General features: G+C 32.2%; 1 protein-coding gene across 3 annotated transcripts in view; it reads right to left on the bottom strand.

The window, feature by feature from the left end:
- Nipbl (NIPBL cohesin loading factor) overlaps positions 1–21439 on the bottom strand; it is a 176263-nt gene that overhangs the window by 62709 nt on the left and 92115 nt on the right. For all 3 annotated transcript variants that reach the window (XM_027936196.3, XM_071612669.1, XM_071612670.1), the window contains exons 9-11: positions 20760–21386; positions 12413–14038; positions 1963–2145 (exon numbers count right to left, since the gene is read on the bottom strand). In XM_027936196.3, coding sequence (XP_027791997.1) covers positions 1963–2145; positions 12413–14038; positions 20760–21386 — 2436 coding nt within the window. The remainder of the gene's footprint in view (positions 1–1962; positions 2146–12412; positions 14039–20759; positions 21387–21439) is intronic.

Below are 21439 nucleotides of genomic sequence, written 5' to 3'. Positions count from 1 at the left end.
GCAAGTGCTCTGCCACTGAGCTACAGCCCCAGCCCAATAATGTTACATTTTGTAATATGCTATATTTTCACTATTACTTCTTCTGCAGTATAATGACAGTTTGGTTGGTGACTCCAAGTTCCAATTGAATTTCTTTCATAATCAATAGCCCTAGTGGCCACTTATCCTTAAAATCCTAGAGAAACTTTCCTTTTACCTAGGGTTGAAGCTCAGGTCCTCTAAATAAGCAATAATAGCTTTCAAAATATTTGAAGATAGATAGAATAGGATCCATGGCTTTAAGATGAATCTATTTGTTCCCATAAAATAGCATCTCTCATAATGGAAAGTAAGAAAAAGAATAGGGGTTGCACTTCTGACAAACATGAGACCTGTGTGGCTCTACATTTTACACTTGGCGGACATTTCTAATTCTGCTATCCTTTCCACTTATCTGTGAGGTAGCTTCAGAATTCTCATCAATTTAATAATACAGGCAGCCACTATCAATTAACTGGAATTGAAGTAAAATTGAAAATAAATCTGTGATTAAGGGACTTCTTGGATGTTCTAGAAGTGGTAACATATTAGGGAAGGGAGTGGAGTCATGTATATGAAAGGGAGGGAGATTCTGGGCCACCAAATATCCTTTCTCTGTTTACTTGCCCGAGCTAATCATGTCCCCATATGACCAAATGTTGATTGTAATAAAAAATTAACCTTAGCCATTTTAATATACTGTGTGTAAATACATCTCAAGGTAATACAAAATTATAACAATCATACATATAATTAAATATGTCAGATTATGTTTGCTGTATATTTTATTTCACTCTTAAAACTGTTCAGATTTGTTCAGTCATAGTCTACTGCTCATAGCTCAAGAACTCACAATTTTAAAAAGGTCAGAATAAATGAACATTGGTTAAAAACTTTGGAGGTGAAGAGCTTCCATCAGCAATATACACTTAAAAATTGCAGCATGCATCTGTCCTTCCTGCCCTTGCTTGTCACACCTCAATCTATGGATACTAGGTGAAAAAGGTAGAATACACTGGTGATCTTCCCACTTCTTTTGGTCATTATGACTAAGTCAGTTGGCACACAAGTGAAGATCTCCCATAGTCTGTTTCCACTGAATGCCGTTTAAGTCAAACAAGGTTGCTGACCCCTCTTGGCTAGGCTCAATTCTCTTGCTCCAGAAGAAGGAAGATAGGGATAAAAGAGAAGAACTTTTTCAGTGGGCCAGTAGGAAGACAGGCGAGGTATAGCAAGTCTAGTGCAAAGACAGGTGATCACAGTGTTGTAGAGAGGTAGCTGTGTAGTGAAGAAGCCAGCTCTGGAAAACAGTGAAACAAGGGAGGAATTCCAGGACACAGCTGGGCAAAAAGGAGAAGCCAGGTCCAAACCACACAGATAATCCACAATGTGGCTAATCCATTCATAATTTAGTGATAGTATGGTTTTAAATATTTCTTCAATTGGCTATCTCCTACGTGTCCTTTAAGACTCAACTCAAGTGTCACCTCTTCCAGTAAGCATTCTCTGAACCCCCACTCTGATTTTGATGCCAATCCAATGTGTTCCCATATCATCCTAGATTTAACTATTACCACTGTACCACAATCATTTACTCAATTATTTCCCCCAATAGACAGAAGATTCTTTGAGACAGGGGTCACATCTTATTTGTATTTTTGTTCTCGGTGCCTAACATATAGTAGGAGCTTAATAAATGAACACATACAGATACATACCTAGTGCTTAACACTAATTATAGCTCATTTAAAATATTTTTCTTGGTGCCAACTGATCTCATCTTTCATATACTTTTTTAAAATATAAAGAAAATAACTTGCTATACTAGATTCTAGATTATTAAGAATTAAGGTTACTGTGCTCTTGTTGACCCCCTGAATTATGAGACAAACACATAAATCTACCTTTTAAATTCTTTTTTTGAAAAAGTTATGTGATACTTACATTCAAAAGCTTCGTCACTATCATTATCTTCATCTGAACTGATTTCAGCATATTTTGGCTTTTCATTTACTGTGCTACGCTTGCGTTTGTTCATTTTCACACGTTCACAAAGTGGCATGGTGGATTCAATTTCTGCCAGGAGTTCAGGGGGTAATTCTTTTAACACTGATTGATCTATACTACCTATTAATGAAAGGTAAGAAAAAATTTAAATTTGAATATAAAAGAAATATTTTAACCAAATTAATACAATAAAAACAAAATATTAGTATTTGTTTTATAAATCACCTTTTCATTTTAATAAAATGGTTTTGCATTTACAATTATAATACTCTTAACCCTAAACTGATAATACAATTTATGTGTGTATGAGGCGTATTACTATAATAATGAATGGTAGTTACATCATCAATTTTTGATAAAATGGTTTCATTTATTCACACTGATTAAAAAAGCTTTTTGAAACTAGAGATCCACTGGAGTTAGAAAAACACCTCACACAAATTTGTTTTATACATGTCTGGAGTAGGCTTACATTGTATGAAACTAATGCTACTCCTTAGTATAAATGAGAAGAGTTGGAGAACACTTATCACCTACCACCTCTTTCTCTTCCTCTATGATGGTGGCAGTTGAGTATGGTGGCTTGGGCAAGAACTTTATATATGTTTTTAATCTATCACTGTCTCTTTGAGAAGCATATTAATGCCTTTACAAAATGGAGAGTTTCTTTAAACAGACAAACCAATATATATTTAAAAGAACATAACAGAAACATGTAAGGTGAGATAAAGGGACTAAAATATTTAAAAACAAAAATGTATACAACTTAGCAAATTCAAGTCTGTTAGAAAATTAACTTCATATTTCCTTATAAAAGAGTAAAGACAAAATAAAAATATTTTAACATATTACAATAAGAAGCATTAACATACTACTGAATGCTGTATACATATATATAAGCATACACTTATTTTCTGTTTAGAAATAATTTATTATCATCTTCCTGACAGCTTCAAAATAAAACAGAAATAGCAAAAGCTATTTATTTGGAATAATTCATCCTTGATGACTACTGAAAAAAGACAAATTTAACTTACTTCACTTACATATGTAAACCTTTTGAAGGGAAGTATAAAAATAATGTCTTACCTCATAAATTTTATGAATTTGAAGCAAAGAGTGTCTTAGCAGTTTACAGCAGAAAATATAAGGAACTTATAATCAACATTAAAACTATCCTTAACACTCAAATAGTGCTCACATAAAGAATAAAAAAGAAAGAAAAATACTTATCAATTAAGATATATTTCAAAAGTCTCAAGAATAAACATAATTCAAGAAAAGGAATGCAAAATATTAATCTCAATGGAAGACTAAACCCTCTTTATTCTTTTGAAGGTTTTACTGAATATAATGGAGTTTCAGTAACTTTCAGTCTTCTGTTCTTCTAAGGACATGCAATGGAAACAATTTTACCCAACAAAGATGCAATACTGGTGACTGCTACTATTCTAAAGACTTCACTGCTAAGAATCTTGTCAAAAAATTTGAGTTTAACTTATCTGTGTCATTTTCAACTCATGCAATATTTCTTTGAATTGGCTTAACAAAATTTTATCAAGAAGAGCCTTTTTTTAGAATAATGGTATAGGTAAAAGAAATTAACTGGAGCTTTGCATTGTCACTATTTTTCAGCCCCAAACCAAACACACTCTGCATCTAACTTAAGAGTCTTCAATGCTCTAAACATGTCTAATTTAGTGTGTGTGTGTAACTGGATTTTGAACCCAGGGGCAATTTACCACTAAGCTACATCACCAGTTCCTTTTTTTTGAGACAGGGTCTAAGTTGCTAAATTGCTATATTTGCTAAACTGCTGAGGCTGGCCTCAAACTTGCAATCTGCCTGCCACAGCCTCCCCAACTGCTGGGATTACAGGCATGTACCACTGTGCAGGGCTAATAATGTTTTTGATGAAAGAATCAGTTCATAATTTCTTGCATTCACTTACACATGTACTTCTTGTAGAGTTCCTGAATTGCCACATGTAGCCTTTAGTCCATTCACATTTATTTATTTATTTTGGTGCTAGGGATTGAACCCAGGGTCTCCTTTTGCATAGTAACACACATTTCACCACTGAGCTACGCTCAAGCCACCAGGAAAGAATTTATTTAAAAGATTTACCCAACTGGTTGTTTTTCAGAGATTAAATTCAGATCACAAAAGTATACTGACTTGATATTAATATGCTAGAATTAATAACATCCTGCAGATACGCAAGACTTTGATTTCTTCTTTCTCTCTTCTTACAAAAGTTCCTTACAGCAATCAAAAAACAAGAAAGGCAACCTGAGTCTTCTATCTAATAATGCAAGTATCAGTAGTTCATCCTCCTTCTCTAAATTAACAAGAATACGATCATATTTAAGAACTCCAATATTCTCTCTTAAACTCTGTGCAACTTTGAAAGTTACAGGAACATAATTCAGTAATTAAACTTTCCCCCCACTCCAAAAGATGACTTGACTTTGGAAAAAACCTGAAAATCTTACAATGGTTAATGTCTCTCAATGTACTGTCCTCTAAAAGTGAACCCTGCTTCATTTTGAATCGAACTGTTTCTTCCAGAAATGTATGCATTTCCTGAATTAATCGCATCCTTTCTCTCTCTCTCTCTCTTTTTTTTTGGTACCAGGGATTGAACTCAGGGGCACTCAACTACTGGAGTCACAACCCCAGTCCTTTTTGTTTTGTTTGTTTTGTTTTTTAAATTTAGAGACAGGGTCTCACTGAGGTGCTTAGCGTCTCACTTTTGCTGAGGCTGTCTTTGAACTTGCAATTCTCCTGTCTCAGGCTCCCTAGCCACTGGGATTACAGGCATACACCCCTATGCCTGGCTGCATCCTTTCTTTTTATGAAATACTTTACAAATGGACTCAGATCCCTTAATTGCAAAGGGTAAGAAATAAAATAACTTTCTATACTCACCCCAGGATCTTTTTTTTTTCGGGGGTGGGTGCTGGGGATTGAACTCAGGGCATTCAATCACTGAGCCACATCCCCAGCCCTATTTTGTATTTTATTTAGAGACAGAATCTCACTGAGTTGCTTAGCACCTTGCTTTTGCTGAGGCTGGTTTTGAACTTGCGATCCTCCTGCCTCAGCCTCCCAAGCAGCTGGGATTACAGGCATGTGCCACCATGCCCAGCTCACTCTAGGATCTTTAAAACATTATCCCCCAGTTTCAACAGAAATGAATAAAACAGTGAGTCTTTCATTTGGTTATATTCTTTCTCTAGAATTAAGAGGTCATTCTTTAAATAAAAACATAACGTCTTACTATTTCTTAACACACTGATGATTTTTAGGGATTACTGTTATTTACCAAACTGTTTCCTGGAAACTCAGAATGCTAGTGCTTTATGATTACTTTTTCACTTCATTTCTTTTGTCCCAGCTACTTTATTCTTTAAAGCAGTTATATCAATTATTACAAATTTTTATGTTATTCGATTGATGGATAATGCCATTTTGTCAGTTTTGTGAAATAGCACGTTATCAACTTTTATAAATATATTCCATTACATAAACACAACATTACATTCTGACAGTAGTAAGACCAAACACTCATGTACTCTTAGATATGTGACATTTTAGCAATCTTGGATTTCTAATGTAAATCACTCATATTAGCAAATTTGCCAGACTATTTAAAATACCAGTCTTTGAGAGACTTAAATTCCCAAAGATTCACTGATTTGATAAATAAGAGTGTGTTTTGTTTTTTTAAATAGAAAACAACCATGAGATTAAAACAAATTACTCTAATTAACAAACCTTTGGGGACTAAACTATCAGTCAGTTTGAACAATTTGAAACTAGTCAAACCTCACATAAATCTCCAAATTTATTAATCACATACACACACACACAAAAGTTGGGCTGGCATATGTTTCAGTGACATTCCTTCCAGTAAATGCCTCATATAACACAGGAATATCATCAAACCAATCTGTAACTCCAACTAGAGGTAAACAAGGGCAACAAAAAGAAAAAATTAATAGTACAGATAGTCAATGTGCCTTTCTTGTGGTTCTAAATGAGTATTGTTTGAAAACTTAAATGTTGGCCTCCAAGGAAGAACTCTGACATATGTATCTGAAAAATTATTTGGTAAAAGCAATAGAAAACAAGGAGAAAGAAGATAGCACTTTTTGCTACTAAGGTTCACATGTTGAGTGAAAATTAAGTGAAATCATTTCTATGGTAATATTAATAATCATCAAAGTAATAAGAAAAAGGATCTCTTCAGAATTGAGGTAGCAATACCTTAATTTAAGGTAGCATGGGATCAGGTATATTATATCACCAAGAAGAGTCAGAAAACAATTAAGAGGGATTTACATTTTATATGATGGTTCAGGATAACTGCAAGTACAGCATGATGAGATAATATGGTTTAAAGTTGTCTTACTTTTGACCAAAAAAAGCAGAGATCCCAGTTACTGGCTAGAAACCTAATAATGCTTGCTTAGGATTACAAAAATAATTTTTTTTAATTAAAAAAATAGAAGCTTAACAAACAGGCATTCTTCTGTAGCTGACGGAGATGTTCAGGGTCAAATCTACAGCTATTTTCTCTTTCTGATGGTATTGGGAAATATTCCTGGAATTAATACAAAGAATCACAATAATCTATTAATTGGCCAATTTTTAAATTTTAGCAAGTAATTTTCAAGGTGTGACTGAAACAAGTTGTGGAATCAATTTTGTGGTATTGTTAATGTGTTTATGTGTGTATATTAGGACACAACATACATTTTTTTTCTTTCCAAACATCATTAAAAAATTTTTTTGAAAGTCCTTTAAACTTCATTATTTACTTCTCTCATACAGGAGTTAATTCAGATTTAAAAGATTTTTCTAGGTCAATCTAACTTAAAGTGTGGGCTTTAGTCAATGTTGTTAAACTAAAGGTTCAATGAAAGATAATTTGATTAACATGTTCAAAATTAGTCTAACTGATTTGATTTTACTCATCATAACTTGATAGAATTTGGTTACCTTATATCAGAGAGCTTATTTATCTACAACTATAATTGTGATGTAAATGTTGATATGAATGTTCATTAAAATAAAAGCCTGGATTACTTAGAATTATAAAATTTTTATGTAAATCTTAGAAAGCACTATACCCATCATCCTTTAAAAAAAAATAACTATTGACTTAGGATCATTATTGAAAAGATCCAGTTTTCCACTATGTTGTACATTCTATAGAAGTTAACTGTAATACACAAGCCTACTTGAGACTATTTTAAATGATCCAGGCTTTGCCTCCAAGTTCATAGGTTTGCTTATACTGCACGAGAGCGGTCATTTTCTAGGAGCTATTTAATGTCTACGTGAAAGGTGTGGAGAACTGTTAAGTAGATGTTATGAATTTATTAACTATTTTAGAGAGTTATACGTATTAGCATTATGTACTTCCTATATCTCATTTTGGGAAATGAGGATTTACGTCAATATACTATCAACTATGCACAGAACATGTTAAGGTTGTGTAGAATTCAGAAGAAATGGAGTCAAGGATAAAGAAATTCACAAGTGATGTTTATTCTAATTATTTTAATCAATGTGATCAAGTATTAAAATGTATTATTAGGCAAAGGTAGAATGCTTGCCTAATGCGTGAGGTGCTGGGGTTGATCAAAATAAGTTAAAAACTAAAATGTCGGGCTGGAGTTGTGGCTCAGTGGTAGAGCACTTGCCTAGCATGTGTGAGGCAGTGGGTTCAATACTCAGCACCACATATAAATAAATAAAGATCCTTTGACAACTAAAAAAAATAAAATAAAATAAAATGTCATTAGCTATTCAATGGACAGACTACTATTACATTAGGTTGGATGTGTACAGAATTATAGTGCTTTCTGAAAAAACATCTTCTAACCATATCAGTTCATATTTTATGATAGCTTTATTAATACAATGATGTTTAATATTAACCAATCTTGTCATCATATTTCTCCATTGTACTCTAAACATCATCATTCAAATGTTTTTGTTTCCTAAACGTGCCATATTTCCCCCCCAAACTCTTGTTCTCAAAATGTGTGATCCCCAGGAACCTCCTCCTTAACAGCTTCTACATTGTTACCATATAACAACTTAAGAACTATATAGTTACCTATATCTTTCATGAAGTCATATACTTGATGTAGTCATAACTGTATTGTGTTTGCAGTATCTAGCAGTGTTAGGGATACTGAAGATGTTTAGAAATATTTGCTGAATACTTAATGTAAGTCTAGAATGAATATGTGGTCTTACAAGAAATTTTTCCAGATGAAAATTCTTTCTGATATCCTGAAGTCAGTTCTTAGTTTTTCTATATTCAATTAGAATATTTCAAAATTAATATTTCAATATTTCAAAATTAACAAACTTAAAATATTTTAAAAGCAATTTAAATCTGAATAAATTAAACTCTTATGTGTTTATTATATGTATAATAATGTTAGTAATTAATATACCTCCACTATGTGAAGGTGAGTACTTAGTAATACTAATTATCCTGCTAAAAATATATGGTTAATTTCATACTACAATTACAAATATTGAATAAGAACTAGAAAATAACAAAATAATATAGTTATTACATTCAGCTATATAAAACTTCCATTTTATATCAGGCTTAGTAAAAACAACTTTGTGATATCAAATTTTTCCCGATAAAGATTACAGCATATTTCTTAAAGGCATTGACTGCAAGAAATGGAGACTACTACTACTAGTAGTTGGAAGGAAGGGGGGCGGGAACAAGAGAAAATGGTTTCATTGGACATAAAGATATTTTGAGACACTATGAAGTATCTAAAAAAAACAGTCAAGTTATTAAGGTTTGTAATTACTTATGTTAAGCTGTTAACATCTATAGATGAAGGGGCTGGGGATGTGGCTCAAGTGGTAGCGCGCTCGCCTGGCATGCGTGCGGCCCGGGTTCGATCCTCAGCACCACATACAAACAAAGATGTTGTGTCTGCCAATAACTAAAAAAAAATAAATAAATATTTAAAAATTCTCTCTCTCTCTCTCTCTCTTTAAAAAAAAAAAATCTATAGATGATAATCACACTGGTCTTCAAAGATCTCATAAACTTTAGAGTAATAATCTGATAAAACTTTAACAATGAAGTATTTTTTGGCATTTAATATACTGACTGAAATAGAACAAAAGGTGTTTTAAAAATCTAAAAGGTTTCTTAAAAGATTATTTTTCTCCCTCACCACCAAAGGGAATAAACAAGATGATGTAAAAAGAGAATGGGACTGATATGGAGCCCATCATGGAAAAGCTGCAGATCAAAATTCATAAATGGAAATAAATAGACATGAATGAGTGGGTTTCCTTTGGATCTTAATAAAAATGAGGTAGTTGACAGGATGAAAAAGTTATTACAAAGTTTAAAGATCAGGAACTTCAAGGTTAAATAGCTCTTACACTAGAGTGTATAGGTGGGAACACAAGAGATGAGTGAACAATTTTAATCTTCAAACAAAAGCTTTTTCAAACATGGCAACACCATCATCTCGGCTCATTCAATAGACATTTAATATGCTCTTTTCTATGAGGTTTTATACTACATACTAGGGATAGAAACATATCACCACAGTAATGAAATCAAATGTTAAATTACTTTACATCTAATATGCTACAAAAAGACAGAATAAATAAATTAGAAGTCATAAATCTATACCCCTACCACACATTCAAAATTTATCATCTTAAAGTATATTCAAGGATTTTATATTACCCTGAAGAATGAATATTTAATATATGAACATCAAGTAAAATACTTAAAGATGAAATTTTATGGCTCTTTAAAGAAAGGGAACCTACTCAGAATTTTGGCCCAAGGAATCAACCATAAAAGTATCCTAGTAATATGCAGACTAAAAAACAAAACAAAACAAAACAAATTCATGAGCAAAGAAAATCCCAAGTAATGGGATTTATTACAAAGGGTCATCAATCCATAACTGTGCTTCATATACAAGTAATAAAAAAAAAATCCCCACAATCATTTAACTCATGATTGCTAACACAGTAGCAGAGATTTTTTTTTAAGCAGAGATCTAAATAAAACAAATTATAACATTACTTAAAAAAAAAATACAGTTCCTAAGACATAAAGCCAAAATCATCTCAGCTGGCATCACGAAGTAAACCTAACAACTTACATAATGTTTTTTTATGAAGAGCTCTCTATATTATAATTGCACATAAATTAATATCTGTGTATATACACACAACATGCACATGTACACATATGCATACCACTCTAATAGGCAGACACCTAGTCTAAATACTAACATGAGATATTAGGTATACACATTTCCATTAAAAATACACTTAAGAGAAACACATGTCAGCACTAAAAACACATTTTCATAGGTAATAGAACTACAAGTGAACAAACCATGAGAAATAATAGTCTTTACTAATTAGGAGATATATTAATTTCCTTATGCTTTTTTAAGCATTTATAAATGACTCTTTGTTAGAACAGAGCTTAGAAAGCAAGGCTAGTATAAGCTGACAGAGGGCAGGGAGAGAAAAATGGTCCAGATCAAGGAAACAAGAGGGTACCACTTTCCATTTTTCAACTGGCTCTTCTAAAATTTATAACTATGCTCTTTATAAATATAATATATCCCTAAACTTTCATTGAAAAATGTAAATAAAACCTTTATATAATTATGGTACTAGCTTCCACATCCTATAATATCTTGTATATTAACAAGTAATTTTGAAAAGACACATTCAAGTTAAATAAAAAAGATTGCTTATAAATTCTGTAAGTCTGATTGCCATGTCTTAAAAGCTATAAACTTCACTAAAATAGTGCAAATATTAGTTATTCATAAGGTCATTTTTAAAAGAAAAACAAAGTGAATTAACATGGAAAAAGTTCATGTTTAATAAAGACCAAGTAAAAATAAAAAGATTAGCTATAAGTCACTTCTTTGAATAAAGAGTTCTTTATAATACAATGTTTTTGGTAGACAAGCTACAATAGTATGCTACAAAAATAATAATCATTATACTTATGTATTTGCTAAAATATTATAGGTGATAGACAATTCTGTTTTTTATGATGGTGCCAATCTTCTCTATTTGTGCTGAACAATAGTCATCAATAGCCACATGGGACTACTGAAGAAGTGAGTTTTTCAACTTAATTTAAATTAATTTGAATTTAACAGCCAAAGACGCTATGACTACATGCTGGACAGTGTAAATCTAGATTTCCTAAGTTCATAAAGTACAAGTCCTTAGTGAAACTCTTTCATACAATGAAAATTTAATATTAACTTTCAGTTAAAACTATGTTTCAATTTGCTTAAAGTATTAGACTCCATGGGCTATAGTATCATAAGATAAATCCTTGTATTTTAAATGTGAGTACAGAAAGGAACATAAAATTATATTTACTGTACAAATTGCCATTATATTCTCAGCACTTACAATTCTGTCCCCATACCCAAAATAATTGTATTCAAGCAACCAGAGAATTTCATCCAAAAATCATGCAAAAATAACACCAACTCTACCTCAACGAATTTAACAATTTAACTGAATTTATGAGGCAAATATCATTTTCTATTACCTTTGCGTAAAATAGGGAAAATTATCCTTCTGTTGCTGCTGCAGCAGTACTGGGTAATCACCCAACTACAGCCCCAGAATTTAAAAAATTCTAATTTGTGACAGGGTCTCCTTAAGTTGCACAGGCTGGCCTCAAACTTGTGTTCCTCCTGCTTCAGTCTCCCAGGTAGCTGGGATTACAAGCATGCATCATTACACCCAGCTAAAACTATTTCGAAAATAACCTTACATACAATTTTCTAAATTATGCAACTTCAAACTATTCATGATAATTAAATCAGAGAGAACTCCATAAAAAATACTGTAAGATAATTTTCTTAAAATAATTTATATTAGTTGTTATAAACCACACAGCTTTACTGTGAGATACTAGATATTAAAATTCAACTCACTCCCTCATTGCAAAATGGAGTAAGTATCTCTACAGTCAAAGGAACTTTTGGGAGAGTTAAACATTTATTCCAATACATCAGTCATTGGATTAAGAAGCAACTTTCAGAAACATTTGAAACTAAACACTGAAAGAACTTATCTCTATAACTAAATAGAGGTAAAATTAATTACTATTAGAGTAGTTCACGTAGGGGTGAGAGAAGAAAAAGTTCATTGAGAACTTTTTATCTGTATTCCTGAAACAGTCTACTACTGTTTTATATAAAGGTTCTATTTTCATGTAGTAGTGCTTTAATTTTTATAGATTTTCATTGTTTGAAACAGTAACTTTCAAACATAAAGCTCATTAGAATACAAATGACATCAGAAGTATTCTTACCTTTATTTGACTTTGTAGGCTTATTCTTCATAGACTTAAGGGAACTTCTTGATTTATCCTCTCTATCTTTAATTAGTTTCTGAACATCATCCAAAGACAGTTTTTGCAGAACCACCACAGGCTTAGCTCCTTTATTAAGATCTTCAACTAATCCCATTTTTTCTACTTTGTCTTTCTGCTCTCCTTTCAAGTCCATTTTCTTTGTCTCCTGAGTAATATTGCCATCTTTATCCCTCTTGATTTTTGGAATGACAAAATTTTTCAATGCACCAGACCTGCCCCCCAACAAATAACTTGGAAATTCTGCCTTATTGTCAGGGTGTGCTTTATTACCATCTACTTTACTTCTGTTACCTTCTGTCCTTTTGTCATCTTTACTATTTGGTGATTTAAAACCAGGTTTATCAGGTCTTGATTTATTAGAATCTCCTTGTTTAACACGAGGACTGTCAGGTCTTGATTTTTGTTCCCCAGAAGATGGTCTTTCCCTTGAGTCCCCTGATTCATGCCTGTGTTTTCTTTCTAGTTTGTCAGTTTTTGAACCATCAGTTTTAATGCCATGTTCATTTCTACTAGAGGATCTCAATGTTTCTGGTCTTCGTATCCTAGACTGATCCCCTCGATGTCGTTCTGACTCACCCCTGTCATCTGATTTTTGTTTACTATCATGGTCACGTCTTAGCGACTCAGAAATTGATCGCCCATCAGGTCTCTGCTTTAAGGCTTCAGCTCTTTCTGATTTTACCCGAGGTGAATCAGATTTAATATCCTGTTTATGTTTTGACACTTCAGGTTTTTTCTCTGCTGATGGCTTTCCAGAATCCCTCCTATTTTCATGCCTGTGTTTTGGTGTTTCAGGCCGGCCTTCATTTTTTTGTTTTGGAGTTTCAGGCCGGCCCTCACCTTTCTGCTTTGGAGTTTCAGGCCGTCCATCACCCTTCTGTTTTGGGGTTTCAGGACGCCCATCACTCTTTTGTTTTGGAGTTTCGGGTCGACTTTCACCCTTTTGCTTTGGGGTTTCAGGTCTTGATTTTGTTGTTTCTGACCTGCCATTGTTTTGTTTGTTGTCATTTGGTTTTGTGTCAGAGAGTCTATTTTCATTCTGTTTAGGTTCAACTATGGTGCTCTCATTTTGTTTAGGTTCGATAGTTCTGCTCTCATTCTGTTTAAGTTCTTCTGTTTGGGTCTCAATTTTAGTTTCTAACTTACTTTCACTTGATTTTGTCTCCACCAATCGGTTTTCATTTGGTTTAGATTCTGATAACCTACTTTCGTTTTGTTTTATTTCACTTTTAGGAAACTCAGGATCAGACTTTTTTTTAGGTGTTTCAGGATGGTTTTCTGGTGTAGATTTAAGATTTCCAATAATATCTTCCTGAAGAACAGAAACGGGTGCATCATTACATTGTTTTATTTCTTCAGGCTTTTTTATGGAGTCTGAATCCTGAGTTATAGAAGCCTGAGAGTCCACTCTTCCTGCCTGATGAAGATCAATGCTAACCATTAATGCTGGCCTTGACCCATTTCCCGTAGAACCCGTCTCCTGAGAAGCTGGTCTATTACCTCCTGTAGCACCCCCAGCCTCCTGTGGGTAAGAATCTTGTTTTCTTTTTTTCAAAGGCTTATCTGAAATTTAAAGATAAATATTCAATATCAGTAATAGACATATTCTTATCCTATTAAAAACCTATGGATTTTGACTATCTTTTAAGTCATATTTTCAAAAAAAAATATAGAGAATGCAAAAGTAAATATGTATATATAAAATAGTAAGCATGAATGACATAATACTTTTTAAATAAATAAGGGTTTAAGAGAATCTTCATGCTTGCTGGACTTCAACAAATATTAATGACTCTCATTTAAAAAAGCATACTTTTAAAGTATGTAAGTACAAAGATTTAAAAGAACAGAATTTATAATATATCAAAAACAAATGCACACTTATATTCATGTATGTTAAGTATAAACCAGATTCTTTATATAAGAAAAAAGACAACCAGTTACAAAGCATACATTCTCACTTAAGGCAATTTAAACTGTTAACCACAAATGATTAAGAACCCCATATCTATCCATATACCAAACAGGAAATATACTATATATGTAAGTATGGAAAAGAATGAAACAAGAAAATATAAACCATGCCAATGAAAAAAGGTTAATTAAGAAAGTAAGAAAAAAGTTTAAAAATCAATAATCTGTCATTAACTTCTGATTCAGAATTCGAAGTCTTCAAGTTGTTAATAAAGTAGGTGGAGTTCAAAAGGTAACACACAGTATTACATAGAAGTAAATTTAGAATAAGGAAACAACATAAACCATAGGACTTTTAAGATAAATTCTGTCTTAAGCAACTTCCAGTGACAAAAATACTTCTGACTTTTCAACAAAAATTTTTGTGGGTTTATATACTGACCTCAGAAAGAAAGAATTGGAGTATTCTAAAATGTAAGGACAAACACACACATAATCACAAATCCACACTGCAATAAAGTGTTATGGTATTTTTTTAAGTTATATATTTCTGTGCAGGATTGTACTTCTGACTCCAGATTGCTATGTCACTTGCTATAAATTGAGTATCTAGTTAGTCCTTAAGCATAGTTACATTTTAATATATTAAAGTATTTGCCTACTTTACTTGCTGAGCTGCTTGACTGTTTTTAAAAGTCAATAAAAAAGGAATGTCCAGATTCTTTTATGACATTGACTAAGGTGATACATCATTTAAGGAAACAGTATCACCAAGTTAAAAGTTAAACTCAAGAATGAAAAGCAGCCCTTTATTGTTAGGAAACAAAGTTAAGGGGGAAAAAAAAACAAACCCAAAACTTAATGATAAATGATTCTTTAATACACCAAAATTCTACTGTTTTGTTCTCAAAGTGAGAAGCAGCAGTTCAACCCAATTTAAAATCTAATCAAATGTAATTTACTTTGTGGGTGGAGATGTGTTTCAGTGGGTAGGATGCTTGCTGAGAGAGCAGGAGGACCTGAGTTTGATGATCTCATCCCCAGCTCTACCAAAAAGGGAAAACAATTCACTTTGGATATTTGTTAGTTATTTCTTATAAAACTAAACCAATCTACTCCTTCAGTCATCTAGAAGTCAAAAATACCATCAAACATACTTTATTTCCAAAACAATTAATATTAATAATAAAGTATGCTATCATTAGATTATTTTCTAAAATTATAACATGGTAAGAATTTATATAAAGCTTTCTGCATCGATACTTAGGAAAAATACTCAGAATACTAAATTTATGTTTATAGAATCCTTTTTAAATGTCATAGAAAATACTTTAGGGCACACCAAATAATTACTAGCTTATAAATAGAATGCTCTATCACCATATACTCTTTACCTTAAACCTTTATGACAAGAACCCAGAAATTCATATAGTATAGTCTAAAACTTTTATTTTTATGCAGTATGCTTTAGAAAGTCATCAAAATGGCAACCTAAGCATATTTAACAACTACAATGTTATTGGTTTCAGGCATCTGAAAATTTTTGCAAAGAAATGTGTGGCATATTCTTTTATTAATACAAGTGAATTTTTTTAGAAAAATATTTAATAGCTCAGAATGCTAATTTTGGGGGGGCACCAGGGATTGAACCAAGGGTTCCCCAGTCCTTTTTAATTTTTAATTTGAGACAGGGTCTCATTAAGTTGCTTAGGGCCTTACTAAGTTGCTAAGGCTAGAGATCCTCCTGTCTCAGTCTTCCACAACGCTCAGATTGTAAGTGTGAGCCACCATGCCTGGCAGAAGGTTGATTTTTAAATGATCAAAACATTTCAGAATTATCATTAACTTCATTACAATTTACCTCTTGCCATTAAGATGGAAATTGGGCAAGTAAGTCAATATCAAAGAAATTATCAGGTTCAATCTATCTTAAACTATAGATCCTGTCATTATTTGAATGAAAATATACAAAAGCATTTATATGTAAGTAATGCATTAAGATTGAGAAAAACCTTAAAAATTTTCCCTACTATATGTAAGATATTCCTAAATACAAAGTTTTAATGTTTCACCTATTGAAAAGTATTTCACCTTTTCTGTAAAATCAGGGAAATTTCACCATTTTATTGTAGGGATTCTTGGATATGTTAAAAGCACTCATTTCTGATTTACTTGGTCTGATTCAGTTGAATTTATTCCTATGAATTTACTCACTATGAATTTATTTCACAGTCTACATAAGTCACTTGTCTATTCACTTTTGTAATATCTTCATTATATCATAACCGTCATCTAATGATGGAAAGCCATCTCTGTGAAGAATGATTTTAGTATTTGGGACACTAATTACCTTTAAGCCCTCTTCAGCATCAGGAAACTTAAGATTAGCTATCAGAATTCATATACTCCTAAAGAAAACGTAAACAAAAGGATACTACAACAATTGCCATCCAGATTCTGATATTTAAAAATAAGATCCACTCATATAGAAATTCTAAACAATTATGCTCATAAGAAATAAACTATCACTTAAAGACATTACATGTGATAACTGAAAGCACAATAATCATATACACAATAGCCAGTTAAGAAAAATGAAAACATCCCACGCCTAATACAAAGTATAGGCTGAGTGAATCATCCTATTCTTGTCCAAAATCTCAGTCTCTTTATTTCAACTGATAGTAGGAAATACAGGTTGAGAATCCTTACCCAAAATACTTGGAACTAAAGTGTTTCCAATTTCAGTATTTTAGATTTTTGAATATTCGTATATAATTTACCAGTTAAACATCCCTTATCTGAAAATCTGAAATTTAAAATCCTCTGAAATCTGAAACTTAGAAAGTTTTGGATTTCAGAGCATTTTGGATTTTTGGATTAGGGATGCTTGATCTGTAATTTACTTCTTCTAAGGGTTATAGTGCAAGAGTATTATAACATTACAAAAATATTAGTAAAGCTATGCCATTCCTTGTACTTGCTAACATGGAAAGTGGACCTTGGAAAAGATGAAATAGGCAGATGAACAAAGAAACTTCCTCTTTGACAAAAGAAAGCAGAAATTGTCAGCACATGAAGGAGTTATTAATGTCAATGACAGGTCATCCTAGAAGCAAAGATGATTAGCCCTTTAAAATTAATTTATATAATTACAGATGTTAATAGTATTAGCAAAAAGACTGATAAAAATGTCCTTTTGGACTATTATAACAGAGTATGTTACAGAACTACTGTATCAGTGTATATATAAGAACTGTCTAAAGAAGGAAAATAAGGCCAAAGGGACAGAAATTTTCTAACAGCCAGAAAAGGGTCTCCTAAGTATGGAACCAGGGTATATTAGGTTCTACTACAGCCTAAGTAAAAAGACTATTCTAGTCTCTTTCTTGAATTCCATAATTATCAGCTATGTTTGCTGAAGATTTTTTTTTTTTTTTTAAAAGTACTAGAGACTTACATGGTCTCGCTAAATTGCTCAGAGTGGCCTTAAACTTGTGATCTTTCTACCTCGGTCTCCTGGGTAGCTGGGATTATAGAAATGCATCACTGTGCTCAAGCTAAACTCTATAATCTTATTTATAAGATATAAAGTTTTGAAATAAACCAGAAATATGGTTACTGAAAGGAATATTTCTGATAGCATAAAACATTGGCAAACAAACTCAAGACCCAAGAGCAGAGCTCTCAGTAAAATCATGTAGGTAAGTAGTCTTGTCTACTTATTTTTCATCACTAATAGTTGTAAAAAAAATTTTTTTTAGTGCCACGTGCACTAAATACATTAAAAGTCAATTTGGGGGCTGGGATTGTGGCTCAGTGGTAGAGTGCTTGCTTAGCATGTATGAGGCACTGGTTTGATTCTCAGCACCACATATAAATAAATAGTTCATTGACAACTAAAATACACACACACACACACACACACACACACATAAAGTCAATTTGGAATTCAGTCCTAAAAAGTAAAAATAAGATAACCAATGATGAAGTATTTCATCGATCAAGGGCTGATTATAAAATTACTACTTCGTTAGAATTTCACTTTGATTTGTGACCTCACCTAAAACCTCGTAGCAACAACATATATGAACCTTTAACCTTTCCAGAATCTCAAGGTATTTCACACACACACACACACACACACACACACACACAATTCCATCACACAGTGCAGAAATTGAATGCAAAAAAAAAAAAAAAAAAACAACAGGTTTAAATCAAAGGTTAGATTCTAAAAGTAAAACAAATCTATAGAAAAGAACAAGGCTTTCAGAAAAACAACTTAGAAATGACAACTCTAATATGAAGCCAGCAAAACCTACTTTAATCCTGATAGCAACAGAAAACTATATCTTCACCCAAACTGTAAACCCAACTCTGTTCATTGAGCTTTTCGGTTACCTTTGTTATGGCCACACAATCAGATTACAGAGAAAACTGTTTAGATAAGTGAAAGTAAAACATACATTATAACTTTTCACAAGAACAGTATATCTTGTTGATTTTGTTTATTCTCCAAAGAAGTTAGCAGCATAAAACGAGTTTGCTAATATGCAAATACAACTATTTAATACTTTTACTTTTGTTCCGTTTCTAAAAGTAAACATTTTGTGTGCAACAAATGTGATACAATAAAAGTTCAGGAAAGTTTTAAAAAATTTCACCATTTCGTTTTTGGTTCTATCAACAGCTACTAAAAAAATCATTTAAAAATTACACTCCTTTTTAAAAACCCAATTTCCCATAACAGATTAAATTTCATGCAGAAATTCAGTTCTCTATGAAATTTATATTACTGGGTCAGACGATCACTACTGTGCATATTTCTGGCAAAAATGACTGTTGTAGGATTCTGGAATTTGGAGTAGATTAATATCAAGAGAAGCTGAGTAATCTGCTACCATCATTTGACATGCATATACTTTTATAAGAGGTTAAAGAAGGACATACACTTTGGAATTTATATAATTTAAAATCTATATAATTTTCTGCACCTAATACTACAAAGAAAGAGACAAGGAACCAGCAGCAGTTTATTTCATCCTTAACATCAAAGATTTATGTAGAAGTTAAAAAAGCTAAAATCCTAGTTCCCTAGCCAATAAAATACTTTCAGCAATCTCTGTACTGCACCTATTTATGATTTACATACTCTGCAAACATTGTAGTATGTCTAAATACAGTCTATAGTTTCAATAATGCTAAAAAGTCACCATGACAGATGATATAATATGAATCTTCGGTAGGTTTCTTAGAATAGGAACAATTATTTAGTCACATAAGGAAGAAGATCATATAAACATGAGCTCTATTCAACATCAAGTTGTGTTCTAATAATTACCAAGGGATAAAATATTAGAATAGTTTATCAATCTAGAATGTTTTAATCATAAAAATAATTTACAAAGCATATTTTAGGTTTGGATTATATCAAATGTGTGTATGCATTTGCAAAGACAGAAAATTCATAAATTATTTACTAATTTTAATAACTGATTCATTGGTCTCCCTTAAATATCATTCTTCTTAATTTTTAAAATAAATTTTATTTATTTCAATTAGATAGATATGACAGCAGAATGTATTTTGATTCATTGTACACAATTAGAGCACAACTTTTCACTTCCCTGATTGTACATGATATAGCATCATACCATGAGTGGTTATACATGTACCTAGAATAATAATGTCCATCGCATTCCACCATCTTTCATATCAAATATTTAAGAACATTCTAGGGACTTACTTTTGTTTGATTAGAATGTAATTACAAAGCATTAATTAAGTAAGCCTATAAACTCATAGAATAGGTGGGTCGTCTTCCAACTTGATCTTAATATATTAGTCAGATAAAAAGGGAACAATAACTAACCACCATAAAAAGATCCTTGCTTAAAGTTTGCTATTAACTTAAAATCTTTTCTGTAATTTGCTCATTACAAAAAAAAAGATCATATATCATGATATGCTTATTAACCTAGTGAAATATCTAACTACTTAATAAGCCTACAGATAAATGTTCCTTAAATGTACTTGCTTTAAAATAATTTTATAGTATTTAAACTTGTTTGGGGGGAGAAAGTTGAAGATGCACAATTACAATAACATAATTTATGAAAAAAGCATGTGATATAAAAATTGTTCATTTTAGTAGAAAAATACAAGCAAGTAAAATCATACAGTGCATAATAGATGACAGATCTGCAGTAGAGAAAAATACCAAATCTGAGAATTGCTTTGCATAAAAAATGAAATTAAGAATTTAGTTTCTGAGGTATAAGAATAAAAAAATATATAAACTTGAGAAAAGACAAAGAATTAATTGCACATTTGTCCAGATGTTGAAGTGGTAATGAGATTATCTTACCTTTATCTTGAACTTCTTTTGAAAAGCGCTCCCTTTCAATAGCAGATTCCCTCTCTATTCGTTCAATTTCAGCCAATGCATCCAATTCCACTTCATCATATATAGGTCCCTGTTGTGATACCTGTTGCTGATTCTGTACCACAGAAGTCTGGGGTTGTTTTGTAGCAACTGAAGTGTTCTGTTGTAAAACAGGCACTTGATTTGCTGGAAGGAATGCTGTTTGTTCTTGCTGTGACAAACACTGAGCAGCGTTTAGTGGGCGGTTTACATCCTGTGGAGTAATGGGTGTTTTTGAAGTCTGTCCTGGGTACTGCACATTAAAAGGAATATCATTTTCTGAAACATTGCTATTTTCCATACCAGAAAGCATATCTTCTTGCTGGTCCATGTCTGAAGACCTAACACGAGAAAGTCTTAATGTAAGTTTAGTAGAGTCCTTGGATGGAGAACTAATTATATCATACATTGCAGCTTTCTCACTCTGGTCTTTTTCATCCTTGCCTAATTTCATTTTCTTTTGTTTCTTTTGTTTTCTTTCTGGAGAATCTAACAAGATGTCTGGTGGAACATCCCGAGGTGATGAACAAGGTAGAGGCTGAGATTGTAGAATTAAAGGTGGTCTTGATCCTAGAAAAATAATTCAATAGAAATAATCAGTTGTGCTCATTTTATATTTTCTT

This window comes from Marmota flaviventris, chromosome 5 (assembly GCF_047511675.1).
Source record: "Marmota flaviventris isolate mMarFla1 chromosome 5, mMarFla1.hap1, whole genome shotgun sequence".
NCBI classification, from domain to species: domain Eukaryota; kingdom Metazoa; phylum Chordata; class Mammalia; order Rodentia; family Sciuridae; genus Marmota; species Marmota flaviventris.
This window is presented reverse-complemented; position numbering and strand designations above follow the sequence as displayed.